Source organism: Tenrec ecaudatus, chromosome 18 (assembly GCF_050624435.1).
Source record: "Tenrec ecaudatus isolate mTenEca1 chromosome 18, mTenEca1.hap1, whole genome shotgun sequence".
NCBI lineage: Eukaryota > Metazoa > Chordata > Mammalia > Afrosoricida > Tenrecidae > Tenrec > Tenrec ecaudatus.
This window is the reverse complement of record NC_134547.1, coordinates 16,946,705-16,971,129: the sequence shown is the minus strand read 5'-3', so window position 1 is coordinate 16,971,129 and position 24,425 is coordinate 16,946,705. Positions and strand designations below refer to the sequence as shown.

The following is a 24,425-nucleotide window of genomic DNA, read 5'->3' as shown; positions in this document are numbered from 1 at the left end:
CAAGTGAAGTGAGGAGGGGCACAGAGAGGTTGATGATGGGGCTTTGGAGACAGCTGCTGAGAAGAGGCTTCTTGGAGCTCTGGGGGGTGCAGTCCCTGAAGGGAAGCAGCTGGGCAGAGTGGGCAGGACCAGAGCCCAGTGGGCGGGTCTTTCATGGAGGTGGGTTCTGTTGCAAGGACAGAGAAGTCGCTGGGGGATGGGGGAGTGAGGGGGTGATCAGGGCAGGAGCGCTGACCTGGGGAACCAGAGTTTAGACAACTGGGGCTGCTTGGGGAACTAGGGACACAGGTGGTGTGCAGAGTAGTCCCTGAACCTTGCAGATGGGGCCCTTCTAAGCTCCGCTAGGAGACCTGCATCCTCTTCACGTCTCCTTAGATGGACTGCCCCAGTCTGCCACACCACCCTGCCTCTCACAGGCACCGGGCCGTGGTTTCACCCATGGAATGAAATCAGTGGGATTCCTGTGATGAGCTGCCTCGAAATGGTGGCAGGAGGTTGTCTCCACTCCTTAAAGCCAACCTAAACATCAGTGGGGGTCTCTCAGCTCTAAACCCACCCTTCTGCACCTGCATCGCTGGGGATCCCCGGCTGCAGACCGCATTTCCGCTGCACCAGCGGCTCCCTGCCAGGATCCCCAATAGGGGGCGCCAGAGGGCGGCCACGCCGGAAGTCCGCTCTGGGTGCCCCGCCCCGCTCGGCAGCCACTTCCGCCCGTCGCCAGCAGGGGGCAGCAGCGGCCTCTCCCACCAACGCCGCTTGCTCTGGCAACGCCAGCATGGGGCCTCTTCAGGGCCCCAGTATCCGCTCCCCGGGGCCTTCTCTACGTTTCCAGGGGGTTCACGTCTTCCCCTAAATCCAAGCTCACTGCCATCGAGGCGACGCCGATTCACAGGATCCGGTAGGCCGGCCCCTGTGAGTTTCCAAGAGCCGCTCTGAATGGGAGTAGAAAGCCCTGTCGTTCTCCCGTGGGGCGCTGGTGGGTTCCAACTGCTGACCTTGAGGTGAGGAGCCCAGCACATAACCATGACGACGGCAGGTCTGGGGGGCGTGTGTTCATCTGCCTAGGAGGACCTCTTTGAAGCGTTCAAAAGCAAGGTTACTTTGAGGAAGGCGGTGCGCCTGACTGGGCCATGGTGTTACACCCGCGCCCTCTCATCTCAGATACGCATGCGTGTGAGAGCCGGCCACCCAAGAAGAATCGATGCATTTCCAGGATGGTTGTTGGCAAAGAGAATTCAAAGTGCCACGGACCGCCAAAAGGACGGACCGATCCGTCTCGAAGAAGTACGAGCAGAGTGCTCCTTAGAGGCAAGGATGGCGGGACTTCATCTTACAGACTTTGGTTAGGTTGTCAGGAGACAGACACTAGTCCCCGGAGAAGGGCAGCGTGCTTGGTCAAGTGGAGGGGCCTTGAAAAGAGGGAGACCCCCCCGAGGAGATGAATTGGCACAGGAAGAGTGGGGAGGATGGCACAGGACCGGGTAGTGTTTCATACGGTCGCTGTGAGTTGGAACCAACTCGGGGGCACCTAGTGAAAACAAGGGATGGAGTCACTTCTTGCCCTGCCTCCCTGAATGAGCAGGGTAGTCAGGCTAGGCAGGCAGGCTGGAGCCTTTGTGCCTAATCAATACCATCTGCCTGACTTTGTGAATAAAGTTTTATTGGAACACAGCCACATTCACTACGGCTGCTCTCCCACACAGCAGCAGAGTTGACCTGGGATTGTTTGGTATAAAGCCCTAAAACAGGGGTTCTCAACCTGGGAGTTTAATGACCCTTCACAGGGGTCGCTCGATTCATAACAGTAGCAAAAGTACAGTGATGAAGCAGCAACAAAAATAATTTTATGGTTGGGGGGTCGCCACAACGTGAGTAACTGTATGGGAACCACTGCCCTAAAATATGTACGACCTGGCTCTTTTCGGAGCGTGTTTGCTGACTGGCCCCTACCTTTGAGTTCTCCTTTTACCTGGCCTGTTATCTGGTGGACAATCTTCTACCTAGTAAACTAATCTCCGTCCAAAGGGCAGTTACTAGCCATCACCCGGTAAACAACCTTACGCCTAGTAAACAACTCTCTCCGTTCGAATGGCCTGGCTTGGCTTCCAGAAAGCTGTGGACATGCACCATCCGGGATGAAGAGCCTGGCCCACAGGGTCACCTGTGCCCCAAGCAGGTGTGCGGTCCCGGCCGGGTCCTGGTAAGGAGCCAGGAGCTGCCTCACAAAAGGAGAAGAGCCACTGATGTGCCCCCAAAGCCCTCGAGGTCTGTGTTGGAGTCTACTGGCCACCAGCATTTCTCTCGTCAGTGATGGGGATTTTGTCCCCAGACTGGATCTCCTTTTTCAGGTCAGGGCACCTAGAAGGTGGGGGAGTCCAGCTTGCACATAACCTGGACTTCCTACAGGGTCTTTTCATACTCTGGATCACACACTAAATGCAAAGCCCTATGGGTTTTCCACATGAGTTGACGTTGAACACTACCATGTGGTCTACGTTGCCTTCAAAGACCAAATAGCCCACCAGTGTTAGCTCTGTGGGCCCCACCTCCGGGTTTCTAGGTTCTGATCATCCCAGCCTCTTCCCCTGTCCCCTCAGCCTTACGGGTGCTTCCTGCAGTTGCTTCATCCTTGAGCCCTTAACTTCCTTCTTATTCTTTCAGTCAGCTGCTTGCCAATACCCATCTAGTTGACTATTCTTCCTATTAAGTGCTTGTGGCAGATATGTAATCTGTCAATTTGCAAAGGGGTGGAGTCAATCCGGTTGCAGCTGATGCACTCATTTGGACGCGCGGAGGAGATAAACAACTTACTGGAGGGAAGACACTTTGCTTGGTATATTCTTGATGACAAGACACATGGTGCTACGCTAGAGCCCTGGGAACTGAAGAAGCCATGTGGAGACCCCTGCCAGCACTGAGGTGCTTCCACTGCCACTGGATCCATAAGACTTCCCGCCCACTGGCCTGCGATCTTCCTGCACTCTGTGTCATTGCATGTGTTGCCTGAGTCTGAAGAGGACTTTATAGATTAGTATTGGACATATGGGCTAATATCGGACTTATGGACTTGGTCTGGACTGGGCTGTTTTCTCAATATTCAATTGCTCTTGTCTGTAAAGTTCTTTCATATACACATGAGTGTCTATGAATTTGTTTCTCTAGTCCACCCAGATTAACATAGTGCGCTACGTTCAAATAATGGATACAATTCCCTGCAGGCAATTGGTGTTTTTTTGACTCTAGACTGCACTCCCATTGGCAGATCTCAGCTATTGGGGGTGAGGTGGGGGGTGTTAGCTCCAACCCTCCCACCCCCTTTCCCAAATGTCCTTCTTTCTTACTGTGGTAGCTAGAGTACATGCTACTTTCTGCCAACCTGCCACCAGAAACCTCTCCAATTGGTTTTAAAAACCAGAGATGCCACTCTGGTGACTCAGGTGGGCCTGCCCCAAGACATGGTCTCCTCCATCACCTCCTATGAAAGTGACCAACTGATGCATCTGGACTGTGGTGTTGATGAAGGGAGGAGCCCTGGTGGTGCAGTGGTTATGAGTTGGGCTGTGATCTGCAAGGTCAGCAGTTTGAAACCACCAGCAGCTCCTCGGGGGGAAAGGCGGGCTTTCTACTCCCCTGAAGAATGACAGCCTCGGGGACTCTTGGGGTGGTTCCACCCTGTCCTGCTGGGTTGGCATCGACTCAATGGTAGTGAGTTTGGTTTTTTTGGTTGAGGAAGGGTGCTGAATATACCATCGAGCAGATTCTGATTCACAGTGACCCTATAGAACGGGGCAGAATTACCCCCCTGTAGGTTTCCAAGACTGTAACTCTTTTGTTTGACTGTAACTCTTTCTGGGACTACAGAGCTTCATCTTTCTCCCAAGGAGCGACCCATGGTTCTGAACTGCGAATCTTGTGGTTCACATCCCAAAGTGTAACTCACACCCCCCCCACCCCCAGGGCTCCTTGACTATACCATGGACTCCCAAAGAATGAACACATCATGCATACCATGAATACATCCACAATTATCATAGAACAAGAAGCCCTGGTGATGCCGTGGGTTGAGTATTGGGTCACTAAGGGCAAGGTCAGCAGTTCAAACTCATAAGCTGCTCCTTGAGAGAAAGATGAGGCTCTCTGTTCATCCTTTGATGATGGCAGAGATGTGGGGCACCCTGTGGGGCAGCTCTCCTTGGTCCTATAGGGTCACCAGGAGCCCAAATCAGCTTAACAGCAGAGTGTGGAGTTTCAGTTCATAGAACAATACGCAGGAAAACTGATGAATTTCTTAGCCATAACCAAACACCCTGAGTTAATAAGTTACTGGGTTCAGGGGATTAGGGTCAGAGGGTCAGTTTCAGGGGATGGCTAGCTCAATTGGAAAGACATAGTTTAGAAAGACAACCTGGTACATCCTACCGCAGTGAGGAGGAAGGAGAGATCCTTGGTGGCACAGTGGTTACATGTCGGGCTGCGATCTGCAAGGTCAGTTGTTCGAAACCACCATCTGCCTCTCGAGAGAAAGATGAGGCTCTCTACTCCAGTAAACAGTTATATTCCTGGGAAACTCACCCGGCAAATTCTACCTCGCCCTAGGGCCTCACTAGGAGTCAGCACCAACTTGCTGTCAGGGAATTGTTTTTTGGTGGTGAGTAGTGAGCTGTGTCTTAAGAGATACAACTACTGGTCTACCTCCCTTCAAAGCAAAGAGAGGAGAAATTAGACGCATGGAAACAAAGAGTGCAGTGGAACACGTGAACCTCAGCCTCCTGGACCCCGAGACTGGAAGAACTAGATGGTGCCCGGCACCCACTACTGCCTGCTCTATAAGGGATCACGAGAGTAAGGTCCTGGATAGGGTGGGAGGAGAACGTGAAACAAAACTCAACATCATAAACAAAGATCAGGCTAATCTGTCTGATAAGAGATTGGCGCAACCCCCTGAGACTATGACCCTTCGTCACCCTTCAAGGAGCTCGCCCGCACCTCCACCCAAGGCTCTGCCTTTGGTGAACAAGAAGGCTAGAGAGGCATGCACCGTTTAAGAAATTCAAAGAGCAACCATATGAGATCAAAAGGGTAGCATCTCACCAGGGATGAAGCTCAGAAGGTGGAACAGGGCAGGGAAGCGGGAATGACGGAAACAGGAAACACAGGGAGCAAGTGCACAAGTGGAGACCGCAATCAACGACCCGAAACACAATGTGCATGCATGGTGGAGTGGAAAACTCATTTACTCTGTACGTTTTCACTCTGACCATCATAAAGAGGGCTTTTTTGTTTTAGTAGAGACTCGGGAGGAGAGGTTATCAAAGAAATAATATAGCCCGCTCCTTAGAAACAAAGAGGATGGTAGGACTTCATCCCGCTTACTTTGGGCACGTCGACAAGACAGACCAGTCACTGGAGGACATTGTGGTAGCTACATAATCTGGTGTCAATCTGGGAATTGAGAGGATTCAGAGTAAAGGGGTGGAGTCTAGTCTGTCAATCAGGTTATAGCCAATGAGCCTTCTGTGTGGGCATGGCCTTCTCCTGAGAATTCTGGGAACTCCTGTATTTCCTCCTTGGAGGCAGGAGCCATTTTTCTCTTGGCTCACTCCCTGAGAGATGCTCTACTGACAAGACAAATGGCGCTATGCTAGAACCCTGGTAACTGAAGGAGCCACAGGGAGACCCCTGCCAGTGCTGAGATGCTCCCACCGCCACTGGGTCCACAAGACTTCCCACCCCCTGGCCTGTGATCTTCCTGCACTCTGTGTCATTGCATGTGTTTCATAAGTCTGAAGAGGGCTTTATAGATTGGTATCGGACATATGGGTTAATATTGGACTTATGGACTTGTTCTGGACTGGGCTGGGATGTTTCCTCAATATTCGACTGCTCTTGTATATGAAGCACTCTCTTATATGCTTATCAGTGTTCCATGAATTTGTTTCTCTAGTCTACCCGGACTAACACAGACAGCATGCTTGGCAAAGCAGAGGGTCAGCCAAAAAAAAGGAAAGTCTCCAGGAGATAGATTGATACAACCCCCTGACAACAGGCTCTAAGGGACCCGTTACTGACCAGGCAACACTTCATTCTGTGATAAAGTCGCATGACCTGGGATTTCAACGCAGTGGCAACTAGCAACAACTCTTCCATCAAGCCAGCATCACCCTGTCAGGGCAGTGGACCGGAGCAATGCTGTGGGGGTTGTAAGCAGCATCAGGTACAATGGGCGCTCCATCGGGCAGAGAGCGGGGGAGTTGAGTCAGCCCTGAGGTGAGACTTGAAAGTTGTGTGTGCGTGCGTGTGTGCGTGTGTGCATGTGTGTGGCTTCTGGTGGTCCTTGAAAATTTAGATGGAGACAAAAGCACCTGCCAGGCCGGTGCCAGGGGTGGGGCTGATTTGCCCCAGTAAAGATACTTCATGTGGTACGGCGGCAGCGGCGGCGATTGGAGTCACCACCCAGCTGTGTGTACGATTACCCACAGTCATTCTCGAAGATCCATCTGCTGTTCTGCTCGGGTCAAACAGGCAAGCTGAATGGGGATGGGATCACCAGCCCTGCTTCTTTCAAGCAGTTAATGGTGGCACTAATCTCTGCAATTCCCCCAAAGGATGCAGAATTGCTTTTGAATTACTATCCTGGGAAAGACCGGGAGGGAGTTCCGTGGGCTTCCACTTGGCTCTCTCTACCATAATGGCCCTTGCTCCACGGGTCAGTGAGCCAATGTGGGATTCCGCCAGCTGCCACATATGTCTCTTCCAATTCTATAACCGGGAAGCGAGGAAGCACAAGGTCGGTCGGCCGCCCTACCAGGCCCATTGTGAGCTGAACTTGGGCTAAGACGCCATCCCTCACCTGACTGTATAAGCCCTCACGGTGGCCCTCTAGTCAAAGGAGGAGGAATCAGAGCAATTGAGTCGGTGAGAATGATAGAAGTTTGTTTTCGACATACCTAAAGGCTAATCTGAACTAGTGTAGGCTCTCTGGAAAGCAATTTTCCAATGCAGGTGGAAGTTGTTAAGTGGGAGGGGAGTGTCTTTCTCTTTCACACGGTCGTCCTATGTACAGAATAACCCTAAGAAAATACAGAGCAATGCACTGCCCCCCCCCCCCCCAATACTCTCTACCTGTGGCTGTAGGTCGCAGCACTAGCAATCATGTTTAAGCCTCAACATGGGGACTGATACGCAGCCATGTAACGTTCTGCTAGGGTTAAAACAATCAGAGATTATTTTTGGCCTTTTATACTGGCAAAGATCTTTTTAAAAGACTGATAATATCCATTGTTGGCAAGCGTGTGGAGAGTTTGACATCCTCCTGCACTTTCGGGGGGAATACAAATGAACAGCCGTTTGGCAGCATGCACTTAAAAAAAATGTGTGTCCTTTGACCCAGCACTACCACTTCTTGGAACCTGTCCCTTGGGAACACACTCCGGCAAATCGTAGGCCAGGTCGGTGGGGGCTCTGGCCACATTAACCAAATGCTGGCCATCATCCAAATGTCTCCTGGTGGGGGGTGAACGAAACAGCGGAGGCTTCGCCACACTATGATATGCGCACGTCTCCACTGGGATTTCCACGTCCTCCCCATGGTGGAAACCAGCCTCACCGTTCCCCCAGCTGCTCAGACCAAACCTGCAGTCCCCTCTGCCTCCTCTCTCCGCTCACCCACACCTGATCCTGAGACACACCTGATGGGGTTGCCGCTTGAGCCCAAGCCTCCATCACCGCCCACCCACATCCTCCCACAGGCTCCTAAGTGGACTGTCCTGTTGGGAATCTTGCAGTATTTCTACAGTGTGTCTTAAGGGACTCACAAGGCCACCCAACGGAATATTATTCGGCCATGAAAAGGAGTGAAGGACTCTCACAGTGTGGGTCAAGATTACTTTTCTGTCTGTGGCTGATGGGAGAGGCGGCACCTGTGGTGATGACGTCTACACTGCCTGGTTAAGGTGACTGGTGCTGTGGAAAGGTCCACAAGGAGAAGGATGAGCTGGGACACGCCACGTTCCACAGAAGGAGCCCTGGGGGTGAAGCGTTGGGCTGCCAACCCCAAGGGCATCAGTTCGAGACCACCAGCCGCTTCTCAGGAGAGAGACGAGGCTCTCTGCTCCCGTGAAGAGCGGCAGTCTCGGAAACTCACAGGGGTGGTTCTACCCTGTCCTCTAGGGTCACTGTGAGCTGGCATCGACTCGATGGCAGTGAGTCTGTAATTCTGCAACACCACCCTCCCCCCCACACACACACATACAATGCAGGTCTGGGTACAGATGAGTTCTGGGGGGTGCAGTGGTTAAGCACTAGGATGCTCACCAAAAGGCCAGGGGGTGAGCGGGTTTCCCATCAGGCCTCTGTGAACTGAGGGGCCTCATGCATTTTGCCTGCCTTGTCACCAGGTTTTGTGGTTGTATTGGAGGTTGTGGTGAGTGAGCTTCCTTTTTTGTTGGCCTTCTTTTAGAAGTTGTAGATTAAGGTAACTTGTCTTGAGTTGGCTTCAGGGACATGGAATCACTTCAGAGTAACATAGGTGAACAGGGGGCTCATCAAGAGTGTGGTTTTTATGATTTGGGGTATAACTTGTGGTAGTTTCTCTAACAGCGGGCATGGAAACAACGGTGCACCAGAGGAACAGGAACGACAGTAACAGAGGAGCAAGATGGAAATATATTTGTTTTGAGTTCCAGGGATAAAAAGCAAGGTGATCCCTGCCATTGTGTCCCTAGCCCCACAGTATGAGGACCCCTGACCCCCAGAGTGGGAAGAAGTATGAGGGTGGAGGACGAGAGGGTTACTGACCGATGCCCCAGAGCTTAATGACAAGATCCTCGATGATCCTTCCCCGGATGCTCTCCTTTCCACAAAATCCCTCATGTGGGAAGCTAACACTGGGAAATAGGATGAGGACTCTATTCCCTAACTTATAACAGAGGGAATCTGGAAAGCTGGTATTCCACGATAGGAAAGCCTCCACTTTGGTAAGCTAGAGGTAAAGTCCAAGTCCATGATCCTGCTTCAAATGTCATTCCCACAGATTCTCCCCTGACAGCTCTGCTGCCGTAAAGTGAGCACCTGGTTGATTCTGTCTCCCTACAGAAGCAGACAGTCTTGTTATCTCCTCCCAAGGCTGCACCCATCCCCCCTCGTGCCTTCTCCCAATGCAGGTAATAGGTTTCCTCACCTGGGAGCTCAGGGACTTTACTGTGGTTACCACCCACCTTGTGATGTATTTAACTACTGAATATGCCTGTCTTGTGGCTACCTATGAATATCCCAAGACAGCAAAGATCCTCTCTGTCTGCACGGACCTGGCTGCTGAGACCATGGCCGCCCCGCAGGTGAGCATGCTACTATGAAATGTGTCCAACTCCCTTATTATAGCCTCTCTCCTATCTTCTGCAACTTTAATATCTTTGTGTATTATCGCCATACACTGCGCCTACAGACTCCTTGGGTGTCAGAGGCGGGTTTCCTCTGACACCTCATTTCTCCATTGGGGAAGACAGTTCCTGGTTGGACTGGGTCCACTCTTTGTCTTCTTAAACATCGATATTCAACACAAACTCTCGCATCCCCACTGCTCTCCTGGCACCTGCCTGTAAACTGTCCTATTGGTGGCCTGTTGCCAAGTCACCTGCACGGTGAGGATAAAGGCTGCCTGTAGGAGCTACTACAGAAGACAGACCTGGTGGCTCACCTCCATCAAGCCCACAGCCCAGGAACCTTGCCTGTTTGTTCTCCCCTGCATGTGGGGTCACTGTGAGTTGCAATTCACATGATAGCACAGGACAACAATTACAGATTCCTCTCTCCACGTGTGGTTACATATATCACTGATATGGATGTGATCCTGGATAGGGTCCTGCTTACCACAAGGTTAGCAGTTTGGGCCCATCCATCTGTCGTCACTCTGGTAGAGAGATGTGACAGCTGGCTTCAGTAAAGAAGCCTTGGATTGAACTCCTGGATCTCATGGTTTCTGAGTTATATGCTGATCAAACTGTTAGAGAATACTAAAGAAGCCTTGGGAATATGATAGGGCAGTTCTACCTTGTCTGTCTGTTTGTCGTGCTGTGGTGGCTCATGTGTTGTTGTGATGCTCAGGTGTGCTTGACCCGAGTTCATGGCGCCTCAATGGCCTCGTATATGTGTGAAAGTCAGCCGGTGAATAAGGAAGACTGAAGAAGAGTCGATGCATGTGAACGACGGTGCTGGTGGAGAACAGTGAACGTACTGTGAACTGCTAAACAAACAAATCTGTCTTGGAAGAAGTCCAGTTAGAGTGCTCCTCAGAGGCAAGGATGGCGGCACTTTATCCTACGTACTTTGGAAAGGTTGTCAGGAGAGACCAGTCCCTGGAGAAGGATATCATGCCTGGAGAAAGCAGAGGGGCAGCGAGGAAGAGGAAGGCTCTCAACAAGATGGATGAACACTGTGGCTGCAGCCAGGGGCTCACACGTAAGAGTGGCCATGGAGATAGGGCAGGACCAGCGGCGTTTCCTTCCATTGTACACAGGGTCGCTCTGAGTTGGAACCGATTCAACAGCACCTAACAACAACAACAATCCTGTTCTATGGGGTTGCTGTGAGTTCAAATTGACCTGATGGTGGAGGGTTGGTCTAGATCTGTCTCTATAAAAAAACAAATAGGAGCTACAGACAGATCCTGCTTGGCTATCACCAGTCACCTCGTGGGATTCATTTTCTTGGTTTGAAGTCTTAAGGCGTTTGAAGTATCACGGGTCAAGTTCAGTCAGTTCATCAAGTTAAAGTATAGACGGTAGACCCTGGTAGGGTGAATAGCATCTGGAGGTCTTAAAAGCGTGTGAGAGGTTATTAAGTAACCACTAGAGGTCTCTATTCATCTGGAGCAAAAGAAAGTGAAACAAACAAATCTAAGAATCAGAGCAGGAACCAGAACACAGGATTTAACAATCCCCATGAGTCCAGTAGAACTAGACAGTGCCCAACATCACTACAATAGATGGAACCTGACCCCCCCAAAAAAGGGCTACAGCCCTGGTAGTGTAGGGGGTTACACGCTGGGCTGCTGACCTCAAGGGCAGCAGTTTGAAACCACCAGCCACTCTGTGGGTGACTTTTCTACTCCCGGAAAGAATCAGTCTTGGAAACTCACAGTGACAACTCTGTCCTCTAAGTTTTGCTATGAGTTGGAATAGACTTAATGGCAGCGAGCGTCACAGACAGGGGGAAATGTGGAACAGACGACAAACTGTCAAAGAATCTAGTCTATTGGATCCTTAGAGACTGGGGAGATCCCTCAGACAACTGTCCTGAGGAAACTCTTTAAACCTGGATCAGAAACCATGCCCTAAAACCACCTTTAACTCAACAGCTGGTGATCTTAGACATGTAAAGACTTTCACTCGGGAGAATCGTGCCTAGAAACATGACATTCATATGAGACCTGATTGTGGGAGACAGAAAGGTTTTTCCCCAGGTGATCCCCCATATTCAATGTCTATACACTGGGAGGTCAACTGCTTAGAGGTGATCTCCCTGAGGGTATCAGCCATCTAGAGCAATCAGCCTCTACAGTCTGCCCCACCCTAAGTGGGGCCCACTCCCTGCTGATAAGGACAGTGGAAGGAGAGCCCAGAGCCAAAGTCAAGCAACTCAAGGACAGAGGTTAGGCTGCCATCTTGAGTCTAGGGTCCGCCCATCTGGTCACATGTGTTGCCCTAGTCCTTCCCCTTCCTATTGCTTGTACACCCCTAGCTCATCCCCTTCCTGTTGACATATGCCTATTATACAACCCCTTCCCGATATGATGTCATCAGGGGGGCTTGCATGTCCCCCCAAATGTATATAAGCCGTGACTGGAAATATATTCTATCTGCGCAGACCTGGCTGCTGAGATCACGGCCGTCCTGGAGGTGAGCATCTGCATACCTCATCTTGTCTCATATCTCTTTAGTTTTACCCCTCAATGACACAGCCGCCCTGGCCCTTGAACCCATTCCATGGTGGGGGCTGGTACCCCACACCTGATGAACAACGAGTACAGCACAGAGGAGATGCCTGAGAGGCAGGGAGAATCGATGGGAGTAGAGACACTCCAATGGAAACAAGAACTTTGACGCCAACAGAAGAAACACTTGTTGTGCATACCTTCAGCTCTCCATAACAAGTCCAAAAAGCCAGGCACAAAAGCTCACCTATGAGTAGTCTATGATCGCGGTGACAGGGAAGCTCTAGGCGGAGGGCGGACTGGTGGTTGTCAGAGGCTGGGGGAAAGTAGGAGTGAGGCCTGACTACTGGGCAGGGTGTTCCTCTGGCGGATGGAAACGTGGTGAAACTAGACGGAGGCCGTGATTGGGCAGCGCGGTGAAAGACAGTCATTGCTACTGGGGACCTATTCGCTTTAAAATGTGTGAAATTAATTTGATGTTAGGAGGTGATTTTCACCTCCATTTTTTTGTTTAAAAAAGGGGGTGCAGTGGTTATGCATTGGACTGCGAACCCTAAGGTCAGCAGTTCGAAACCACCAGCCGCTCCGTTGGAAACCCACAGGGGCAGTACCACCCTGTCCTCTTTGGTTGCTATGGGTCGGCATGAACTCGATGGCAGTGCGTTGTCAGGGTCTATGCAGTCCCCCAGAGTTGGGGTCCTGCCCTAAGGCCTCTGCCCGACGGGAGCTCTCCAGGCAGCCACTCTCCCTGTGGACCTGCCGTGTGGCAGCCGCTGCCCCGGGGACAGCAGTGAACCAAACACCCTTGGCCTGCCTGGCAAGGCTCCACTCCAGGGCCCCCCCATCTTTCTGGCCTCTCTGCTAACAGCCCAGACAAGCTGAAGGGGGTGGGTGGCACCCTCCCTATTTCTTACAAGCCTTGGGTGGTGGCTCGAGCCTCAGCAATTCCCTAAGGCAGTGGTTCTCCACCTTCCTCATGCTGAGACCCTTTCATACAGTTCCTCATGTGGTGGTCACCCCCACCCATAAGATTATTTTCGTTGCTACTTCATCACTGTCATTTTGCTTTTATTATGAATCGTCATGTAAATTACCTGAGAGAGGATATATTTTCATGGTTACAAATTGAAAACAATTAAACATAATTAAAGTACAGTGATTAATCACAAAACAGTATGTAATTATATATTGCAAAATATTTATGTGTTTTCATATGGTCTTAGGCGAGCTCTGTGAAAGGGTTGTTCAACCCCCAAAGGGGTCGAGACCCACAGATTGAGAACCACTGCCTTAAGGGTTTTGAATCACTTCTGAATGACTAGCCTGGGGCGGGTAGGGAGTTTGGCGCTTTCCCAACTCTCCTGGTGCTGGCGCCATGGGTCTAGCTGGCCAAGGTGGGATTCAGTCAGCTGGCCCTCTGTGGAGAGGCCTCCCTGACCATGAAGCTGGGCCCTGCTGTGCCTTCTGTCCACACTGCTAAGTGCTGCTGGCCTGGAAATGAATGTATTTGCAGGCAGTCTCCCCAACTAGCCTGTTGGCTCCCTGTGACGAGTGGAGTTGTGTCTGCCCTGTCCACTGGGGCAGAACCATGCACCCAGTAGGTGCTCTGTGACAATTTAGAGACTGATGAACTCCCAGATGTTTAAAAACCACGAGGGTGCTCTGTGTGCGCTAGCAACCAAGATGCGCATGGAGAGAAAGGAGATTGCATAACAGTATTTCAAGGAGGAGCTCTGGTGACAAGTGGGGCTGCTAACCACAAGGTCAGCAGTTTGAGACCACCAGCCGCTCCACTGGAGAAAGGTGAGGCTTTCTACTCCCATAAAGAGTGACAGTCTCAGAAACCCATAGGGACGGTTCTCCCCTGTCCTATAGGGTCGCTATGGGTTGGCTATGGGATGGCAGTGAGTATTAAAGTAAACCATCTATGTAAGTATATATGCTGTGTTCTCATATATGCATGAGCATATATAAATGCACACGGAACATCTATGTAATATATGTGGTAGGTGCTCATATATGCATGAGTATATATAAATGCACATGGAATGAGCTGCAGGAAACCGCCTCCCTCATTACTGCGTCATCTGAGACGTAAGGCTCTCCGGGACTTCTGTTCCAGTCTGTTGTCATTCTGCCTGACCTCGTGCCACTTTGTATCCCACATGTAATCAGAGAAAATAAAGGGCATGTCTTGAAACCGCTGTGGAAAATTCAATGGCTTTTCAAAAATGCTTATGATTTCTCTTTGAACACATGTAGCCAAGGGGCTTCAAAAAGTACATGGGAAAATTCCATTTATCTTTCCATTTATTTTTCCATGCACTTTTGAAGAACACCTCCCCACCCCCACCCCAATACACAGGCACAGCATTATTTTTGTGCAAAGCGGGATAACGCTTGAGTCACATACCGGATACAAGTTCGATAGATGGGAAAAAAAATAAGTCAATACAGTCAAGCTTCAAAATCCTATGTGGAACGTGAAATTAATCTCCTCAAGCATAAACTGAGAAGATGCCCTTTCTTCTCCGTTGCTGTTGGGTTGATCACTGTGATTAAAAAGGAGCACATTTAGAAGCAGGAAAGCAAGCCTTCAGGCCAGTCTCGGGAGCGGGGCGCAAGCCCAGGCAGAGAGCCGGGGGTGGGGTAGGGGTGGGGATGGGGGATGGGGTGGCAAAGAAATAGTAGGACTTGAGTCAGCGCGGAGTCCCTGGAGGGGAGAGGCACTGGGGTGTCTGTGCACCTGTGTGAGCCTATGTCTGGTTGAGTGTGCATCTGTGTGCATGTGTATGTCTGGGTGAGTGTGTCTATGTGTGTATTTGTGATTATCTGTATGAGTGTGTCTATGTGTCTGTGTATTTTTGCGTGTCTGTGTGAGTGTGCATATAGTTGTGTATCAGCGGGTTTGTGTGAGTACGAGTGTGTACCTGTGCAAGTGTGTTTATATAAGTGGGTCTGTGTGTATGCTTGTTCACCGATATGTGTGCAAGTGTCTGAGAGGATGTACCTGTGAGCGTGTCTTAAGTGTGTGTCTATGTGAGTGTGCCTGTGTGAGTGTATGCACGTGTGTCTCTCTGAAAGGACCTGCCAGGGGTCGTGTAGGGACATGAGGCCCCAAGGACAAGGACCTCAAGGCCCTGGCCATCTCCATAGACAGTCCCCCATGATGGATCAGTGGGGACATATAGAGGCCTGGCCCTGTCTTGGGTGGCCACCCTGGCTCCACGCCCCCTCTGCACAAACCTGCTTCCTTCATGCTCCCCAGGGGTGGCTCTGAGGGAACCCCAACACACCTCCTGCCTGCACATCGTCACCTCAGGGTCTGCTTCTTGAGTATCTCTGAGACACCTGGTCTGCCCATGGGTGCAGGGGGCCATGGCTACAGTGTGAGGGTGACAGGCTTGGTGGCTCTAGAGGATCCTCGTGGGACAGACCAGCATCTAGGAACCCAGGGAACGGGGCGGGCCCCAGCTCCCACCGATCCCAGCAGCGGCCCCTGTGGTGAACAGATGGACCACCATTAGAGTGCCAGCCAGCTCCTCTGCTCAGGTGGGGTCGGGGTGCAGGTGCCCCAGGCCGCCTCCCATCTGGAAGGCTCTCCAGCTCCAGAGGCAGCCTGCGGGGTGCCAGCCCTGGCCCTGCCCCACACTGGCCAGGTGGCCAGGCCACACAGTCTCTCTCAGTGCCTCCTGCTTCCTTCACGGGGTGGGGGTGAGGCCTTGGAAACCAGTGATGCCGTGTGCTCTACAACCCACTGTCACGCCTGGCGACTGACCCGGGTCTCCTGGGCTGTGATCCAGACTGGATCCATCACCCCGTGCAGTTGTTGGGTTGGATTTAAACTGCAGACAACTCGATTTGCAGCTGAGCGCTTTAACCACTGTGCCACCAGGGCCTCTCAGGAGGTACTACAAACTCCAAGGCTCCCCCCAGCCCCTGGCTTGGAGCCAGTGGTTGTCATGGTAACGTTGGGCTTTCAAGTGACTGGCTGGGGTCTGGACAGGGTGGGGCCCAGGAATGGACACTCTGAGTGGCCTTGGGGGCTGGGGTAGGTGCCTCTGACGCCCGGCTGGGCAGTCAGTTGGGGAGCCTTAAATTGAAAGACACTTGGGGCGCTTAGCGGCTCATAACCCTGGGAAGATCGGCACGCAGGGGGCTGCTCGGATCAGCTGGGCCCAGCCCCACCCTCCGCCTGCGCTCCTGCTCCCATCTCACTCCTCCCCCACTGTTCCCTTCCTAAATGTCACCGCCATCACCCAGCTGCCAGTGCCAGAAATGGGAGGATCATGTCCTCTCTTGCGGGCCCCCACCCCAAGCAGCTGCCAAACCCAGACGCTCTCCGGCCCGGTCTCTGCTGTACTCAGTAAGCGCAAGGCCAGGTCGGGCTTGCTCACCCCTGCATCCCTCTGCCATCGAGTCCATGCTGACTCACAGGGACCCTAAAGGACAGGTAGAAATGCCCCCTGTGGGTTTCTAAGACTGTAATTCTTTACGAGATTTACAACAGTGGTTGGTGGTTTCAAACTGCTGACCTTCCGGTCCGCAGCCCAATGCACAACCACTATGCCACCAGGCTCCTGGGGTAGACAGCAGGCACTGGGCTAGCACCGAGTGGATCAAGGATGGCTGACCTCGGATGGCACTCGGGCAGGGCACGTGGGTAAGGATTGCAACAGCCTGCTCTGGGTTCTACGCGCCTCATCCCAGGCCCACAACCGCCGGGTGCGGATTCCCGCATGCCAGGCTCATTCACACTTCGTGCCCTAAGCCAGTCCACAGCTGCGGTGGAGTTGACTTCAGCACGTGGCAGCCCCACATGGGTCAGAGCAGAACCAAAGGCTGATATTTTGGGAAGAGATTGCCAGGCCTTTCCTCTGAGGTATCTCTGGGTGAGCTTGAACCTCCAACCTTTAACACTGCAAAAACCAAAACCCACTACCATTGAGTCAATGCTGACTCATAGCGACCCTGCAGGACAGGATGGAACTGCTCCTGTGGGTTGCTGGGACTGTACCTCTTTATGAGAGCAGACAGCCTCGCCTTTCTCCCACCAAGTAGCTTGTGGGTTTGTACTGCTGCCATGAGGTTAGCAGCCCAACGCTTGACTCAGGAGCATCGCTGGGGCTCTTTGTCAAAAGACGACAGCTTTGGAAACCCTACAGAGTGGCTGAGTTGGAAGTCACTTGAGGACAATGGGGTTTGCTTTGTTCTGAGTCTCTGTGACTGAGAAACAGAAGCTGTACCTGGCCAGTCAGTAGGGGGCAGGGTAGGGGGAGGGCATACCAGGCCACCAGCTCTGTTTGCCTCTTCCTCCTGCCTCAGCAGGCACTTGTAACCCACCCGGGTGCCTTCTGGGGCAGAGCCTCAGGGCCTGCCCACGGGGTGGGTGGGGTAGACGGGGTTGCCAGGGCTCCAGGGACCCCGTGCCCTGCCGTTCTGCCTCTGACCAGGGTTCTAAGGCAGATTTCAATTGGGGGGAAAAACAAAGAAAGAAAGTTACGCTGTTCAAAATCGTCTTTGAAAAGCAGCACCCCAAAGCGGCCTTCCTGTGTCTGCCCTGGTGACCTTCAGGGGCCAGGAAGCGGAGAACACGGGGACGGGAGAGACAGAGCTGAGGATTCCGGTCACCCAAACCAAAAACAAACTCACCACCGTGGAGGCCACTCTGACTCCAAGTGCCCTGTAGGACAGGGTAGGGCCTGCCCCGATGGGTTTCCAAACACCACACATCTTTACCAGAATGGAAAGTCTCCTCTCTCCCCCTCGGGGCGGCTGGGGGTGTCCAACTATTCTCCTTGTGGTTAGCAGCCCAAGGTATAGCTCACTGTGCCACCAGGGCACACCCCTGCTCTCCCCTCCCCCAAAACCTCACTGCCATCGAGTCAATTCCAATCCATGGCGACCCTACTGGACAAGGCAGAGCTGCCTCTGTGAGTTCCCAGCCTGTAACCCTTCACAGGAGTAGAAAGCCTCATCTGTCCCCTGCAGGGGGCTCGTGGTTTCAAACTTGGGGTCAGCAGTCCAACTCAAAACCACTATGCCGCCAGGGCTCCTAGTGCAAGTCCAATGTCAAGGCTGCCCAAGGCGCTGGGCGATGGTTCCCAGCTCCACACCCGGCTGTGGGTGGGGCCTGGCCTGGATCTGCCAGTCTCCCTGGGCACAGTCCTGCCCCTGGCCATCTGCTCACCTTATTCCTCCAAAGAAGAGCTGCCGTGGGACCCTCACCCTCCCGACCAGCCATGTGCCCGCTACCTGCCCCTGTGCAGGTACGCCCCTATGCGTTGGCACACACACGTGGGAGCTACAGGATGGTATTATCTTAGGAGCAGATGATCCCACAGCAGTCTGAGCTCCCTCTGCCCCAAAAGCGCCTGGCTGAGGCACCTCTCACACTGACTGTGTGCACCACCCAGTCAGTGAGAGCCCACCTTGGGGGGTGAGGGGTACTGAGGCTCAGAGAGGAGAAATGGCTCACCCAAGGATTCAAACCCAACTCAGAGTGATTCCCAAACCTCCACCATCCTCCTCTCCACCGCAATCACGCTCGCCTCCAATCTGACCCTGCTGATACCCGGGCGCAGCTGGCTCTTTGAGAATCTCGGCATCTCTGTAAACACTGCCCTCCTCCCAGGCCCTCCCACCTCACTGACTCCTTTGAGAATTCATGCCACCTCGCCCAGGAAGCCCTCCTGGGATGCCCCAGCTGGGCTGAGCACCTTCTCTGGGCCCCCTGCCCTGGGTCCCCTGTCACAGCTCAGCCTGCTCTGAGTCGCCTTGAGGGCAGGGCCCAGAGCTGCTGTGTTCACCGCTGGGGCCACGGCTGGCAGGGTGCTCCAATGAGCACCTCCTGTCGGAGGGAACAGAGGAGCCTCGTAGCCCACACTCGCCTGAGAGTCGAAAGGTGGGCAGTTCAAACCCACCAGCCACTCGCGGCCCAGGAGAAAGACCTGGTAACCCCTTTAACCTCCTGCCCTCGAGTCAAGTCTGATTCCTTTGGTGCCCACCGGACAGAATCGAACTGCCCACCAGGTTCCCAAGGCAGCGGGGACAGGAGGCTCGGAGCACAGATACAGCAAACCCCGCCCAGCCTGTCTCGCTACAGAAGCATACTGTCCCCAGAACCGGCCACCTTCCCGTTGGCAGTGAGTGCTTCAGCACTGTGCACCAGGGCCCTTGGGAACCCCAGGAGAGTTCCCCTCCAGGGTCCGTACAAGTCGGAATGGGCTGGCAGAGGGCATGAGTGAGCATGTGCGTTCACTGGGCACTGGGCACAGATGAGGTGCTGCCCCAGCCCTGGGCTCCCCTACTCTGGCTCTGCTTCCAGCAGGAAGCCCCTCATCCGCCTCAGGCCATGCCTGATTTCCCTACGTGCCCTCAGTGGATCTGTGCCCACGAAGTGCCAGTCACTGGACCGGGTGGCATGTGGGGACATTCGGGAATGCTGAGCCCGGGAGCTGGTGCGGCACCCACTGTCCCTCTGGTGGCCCTGGCCAGGCGCAGGCTCATGCGCACCGTCAGCACCCACTCCCCCATGACCTGTGCCAGCCCCCCTCCCTGGGGCCCGAGCCCCAGCTGGCCATACCCGGTTGATGAGCTCGCCGACCATGCCCGTCCAGGAGCCGTTGGCCTCGGGCGCCCCGTACAGCCCGTCCTCCACCAGCCGCAGTCGGTAGCGGAAGCGCAGGAGCTCGGCCAGCTCGCGCAGCATGTCCACGCAGAAGCCCTCGAAGCGCTCATTCCCTGACAGCGCCTGGAAGTTGGGCCGGCGCATGACATAGGGGTTCTCCTGGGGACAGAGGGGGGGGGTGGACAGAAAGGACGAGGTCAGAGACGGGACCTGTGGAGCAGTAGCCGGGGAGGAGGCCCCTGGGCCGTGGGTCACGAGCGGACCTCGGGCTCCTGGGTCTTTTGCTCGTGGGTCTCAGGGCTCCATGCCTCTGAGGGAGGCAGTCACTGAGGAGCGAGTCCAGCATGAGGGGGGCCGGGGCCCCTTCTGTTCACTCTGCAGCCCAAGCCACGTGCACTTCCACACACGCCCACTCCGACACCTGCGATCGTGGGCCACTTCCGTCTTGACACGGCCAGTAGCAACCCACTAGCCGGACTCCCTGGGTCACTGGGGTGGGGGTGGTGGGGGTCAGGGCCTGCCACTAAGGCACCCGGATGGTGTGGTCCCTGGAGTGGTCACACGTTGGAAAGACGAGGCTTTCAACTCCAGTGAAGAGTGACCATCTGGGAAACCCACAGGGGCGGGTCCGCCCTGTCCTGTGGAGCCACGGTGAGTCCGCATCGATTCCATGGTGCTGAGTGTGGTTTGGGTGGTGGGGTGGGTGGAGCGCCGGGCAGTTCAGGCCCACCAGCCACTCGGAGGGAGAAATAGGGGGCAGTCTGCTTCTCAAAGGTCTACAGCCTCAGACACCCCGTGGTGACAGTTCTGCTCTGTCCTCACGAGGCCGTCCGAGTCGAACCAGCTCGAGGGCAGGGAGTTGATCCTGCTGCAGCTCCAGCTGAAAAATCCCTCCAGGGAAGTGAGCACGGGGTGCCAGATGTCACTGTAAGAGAACCTGGACACCTGGATCATTTGGGCAAAAGTGCCTGATGACAAGCGTTTGCTACAAATCCAGTATCATTTCTTCCTCTCTCTCTCTCTCTTAAAATGCTTTGCAGGACAAATCTGTGCACCGCTGGGGGGTTTGGCTTACGGTTCTCGGGGGTGAGGGCTGCTCTGAGAGGTCTGAGCAAACAAACCCAAGTGACTTCAGTGTGCACCGGAAGTGCACATGCAGACAGGGCAGGCCTGTGCAGACGGCGGCGGCAGAGGGGAGCTAGGTTACACATCGTTGTCATTGACTGTGTGGCTGGCGTCACTCTGGACTTCTGAAGGACAGGACAGCGTCTCCAAAGCCTCAGGGGAATGTGGGATCACAACCGGGATGTGTCCTGGGCACCGGCCTCGAAGGGAGACGGACACTGAGCAGGGAGGCCACAATGGCTCTGCAGGTCGTCTCACTGAACCCTGCACCGTGGCCTGACCCGGGAGAACTGGACGCCTTCTACAGGAATGGAAACAGGCTCCCAGAGACACCCCACGCACGTGCTCAGCACACAGCTATTGAGCCTCCAGGGATAGAAAGAAGGCCCCAGGGGTGAGGAGAAGGGAATAGGTGGTTTGCTCTTGATTGGCGACTAACCTCAAGGTTGGCACCCACCCCAACCATGCCACGGAAGGAAGGTCTGACAAGCTACTTCCAGAAACATGACCGCTAAGAAAAACCGAGGGAACAATTCTATTCTGAAGCAGGAGGGATTCCTGTGAGTCAGAATCAATGATTGCGTGTGTGTGTGCGTGCTCGTGTGCACGACAATGTGTGTGAGAGAGTGCACGTGTGTGAGGCAGACAGACCTGGCCTCAATATCTTCCAGCTGTTCCCATCGAGAGTCAGCGTCGGCTTCCCTACCCCGTGGCTTGGAGGCAGCCCGTTGGAGAAGCCAGCGGAGGCCCCCCAGCCGACACCCAGCACCACCATTCCTGACCTTCCAGCCCACACCAGCCACCAGCTGAAGTGGACGCAGGGATGAGCCCAGGGGAGGCCCGGGGAAGAACCCTTCAGTTCAACCCACAGCGTCCGTGTGAGAAACCACACTCCCAGGTGTGCAGGTGGTTGGTTACACAGCAAGAGGGACCTCCTTCTCTGAAGCCGAGCTCTAGGCCCCTGGACTCTGCAGAGCAACCTCTCCCACAAAGGCTGTGCTTTTTCTCGCCACCGAGCCGAATCTGAAACGGCGGCTCGGGAGTGGGAATGTGAGATAGTAACTAATAATAGCAGCATCTGCTAGCGTTTCTTGTGGGCTTGCTGTGTGACAGCTATTCTGTCAGCGTGGGAGGCCGGTCTTATTCTTACCTCTGTGTTCAAGAGGAGGACATCGAGGTCCCCGGGAAGTTAAGTGCTAAGTGGTGGAGGGGCTTGTCCATCTGACTCCAAGGCCAGGCGTTCGCAGACTGCACTGCCGGAGCTCCGGCGGACAGAAGCAGAGAGCAGACGTGGGTGGAGCCAGGCACAGTGATGGGGGAGCAGAAAGCCAGAGACAGGACCCTCCCACCCGCCCAGGTGTGAGAGCTGGAGGCTCCTGTCCAGCCCTCCTAAGGACAGAGGAGGGGCCTGAGGTTCCGGGAGGCCAAGAGTCTTGACAAGGCTGCACGGGCACAGCCGGCGATGGGAAGGGGGTGCTGTGGCTGAGGTCACCGTGCACACCTCAGCTCCTGGTCGCCCCAAGTCCAACACGTTCAAAGCTGAGGGACTCTGACAGAGGGTCTGGGCTCAAAGGGCCAGAATTCAGGCTGAGCTTCTGGAACTGGAAGCCGAGGTGGCGCGACCCGTGAACTGAACCCAAGAGCAGACGGCAAGGATCTCAGGCTCAGCTTGGAGTCCTGAAGGGTGCTCGGAGAGCGAGCCTCCCGGGCACGGGTTTCAGACCTCTCGAAGGGAATCTCCTCCATGAAACAGTAAACATCATTAATAAATTATCAAGGGCTCATGAGGGAGGGAGGGGAAAAATGAGGAGCTGATACCAAGGGCTCAAGTAGAAAGAAAATGTTTTGAAAAGGATGACGGCAACATATGTACCAATGTGCTTGATAAAATGGATGGATGGATGGTGATAAGAGCTGTATGAGCCCCAATAAAATGATTTTTTAAAGTGCAGAGGAATCGACTGTTGTTTCAAGATATTTAAATATAAAATAAAATAAAATTTGAAAATAAGAAGAAGCCCATGCAGCGCCTAACACGACCCGGTCTTGAGGCACGGGAGGGAGAAGAGGAGCGCTCCGGAACCACGTGTACAAGACGCTTGTCTTCCTGCAGGAAAAGGTGGGGATGTGCTCGCCTGTGCACGGGTATTTCTGGCAACAGAGAGTGGGGGGCCAGCTAGCGACAAAAAAGACTGTCTTTTTTTTCTTTCCCTCTTCCCACTTCTTACCCTATTTCTCACAGATGTACTGCCAGAGCGCTCCTTAGAAATCAGGCTGGCGAGACTCAGGCTCACTAACAGGACGCGTCTCCGGGAAAGACCCAGCGTTAGGGGAGGACAGGAGCCCGTTCCATGAAGCCAAGGGCCCTCAAAAATGAGGGAAATCCTCAAGGAGACAGATGGACAGGCAGCCTGGGGAGTGGGCTCAGACACACCCAGGACCACACAGATGGCACAGGATGGAGCAATGCTGTCCCTCTGTCCTCTGTCAGGACACAGCAGGAGCCAGTGCTGCCAGGATTAGGCGCGGCCAATGACGGCGACTGCTCTTTTTCTACTTCAGGATTCGATTTTCCAGTAGAACAATATTAACTTCTGTCCCTCTTTCAAGTGAACATATAAAAAGAAAACATACTGAAGAAAAATACTGAAATAATAATTTATAATTTACCAAGGGGTCACGAGAGAGGAGAGGGGGAAAGAGGGGAAAAGAGGAGCCGATACCAAGAGCTCAATAGAAAGTAAATGTCTAGAAAGGAATGATGGTAACATCTGTACAAATAGTCTTGATACAATGGATGTATGGGTGCTTCGAAGAGTTGCAAGAGCCCCCAAGAAAGTGATCTTTTAATTAAAATAAAATTCCTAAGTTAAAAATTCAGAACTAAAAAAAAAAAATTCAGAACTAAAAACAAAACAAAAATCACATACTGACATGGAAACAGTCAAGAAGAGGCAAGGCCATCCAGAAGAACAACAACAAAAGAAAACAACACAACGCTGGGGGATTCCGTTTACCAAATATTACACATATGGTTTTTGAGACAAGGATAAGCAAATAACCACTGGGAAGGAGTTCAGAAACGCACACACAACGTGTTTTCTGTCAAAGGTAAGACTGCGCTGAAGGGGGATAGAACACTGTCATTAGTAATTCCAAGCTGGTTATAGATCTAAAGGGACCAGTCAAAGTAATCACGTGTTTAGAAAACCAGTAGTAGACTATCTTCATGACCTCAGGGTAGGCAAGGAATTCTTAAAACTGTCCCGGAACCAAACCACCCACCCAGGTAAACTGGACTTGAATAAAACTTAAAACCCAATCTTCAGGGACCAGACTTCAACCTGGGGCTCCAAGCCGTGAATGCAACACACTGGCATGAAGCAAGGAACCAGTAGAGAGGTCTGAGGGGCTGGCCCCAACCCCAACTACGTGGACAGTACCCCACTCCCAGCAGAAGAATTCACTTCAGAGGACAGCGCTGATGCTACAGCTCAGGGAGAGGGACATGCCTGATCAGCACACAGGAGGAAATAAATGAAGGGAGAGGAAGAGAGAGTGGAACATATCCTGGCCCACCAAGCCTTGAGGATGATATTTCTGCTCAGAGCAGCCATATGGCAGACCCCACTATGAGACATGACATCCCTCATGGACCCATAGCCCTACAGGGGACAACACTGGAGACAATGCGGGAAATGCGCCTGATCTGACCCCACCACACTGAGGCGAAACACTAAG

The 24,425-nt window shown here is 53.3% G+C and overlaps 1 protein-coding gene across 2 annotated transcripts in view; it reads right to left on the bottom strand.

Moving 5' to 3' along the window:
• Nucleotides 1–24,425, bottom strand: part of GRIK5 (glutamate ionotropic receptor kainate type subunit 5) — a 71,890-nt gene that overhangs the window by 30,068 nt on the left and 17,397 nt on the right. For both annotated transcript variants that reach the window (XM_075536424.1, XM_075536425.1), the window contains exon 11: nucleotides 19,515–19,718. In XM_075536424.1, the coding sequence (XP_075392539.1) occupies nucleotides 19,515–19,718 (204 nt within the window). The remainder of the gene's footprint in view (nucleotides 1–19,514; nucleotides 19,719–24,425) is intronic.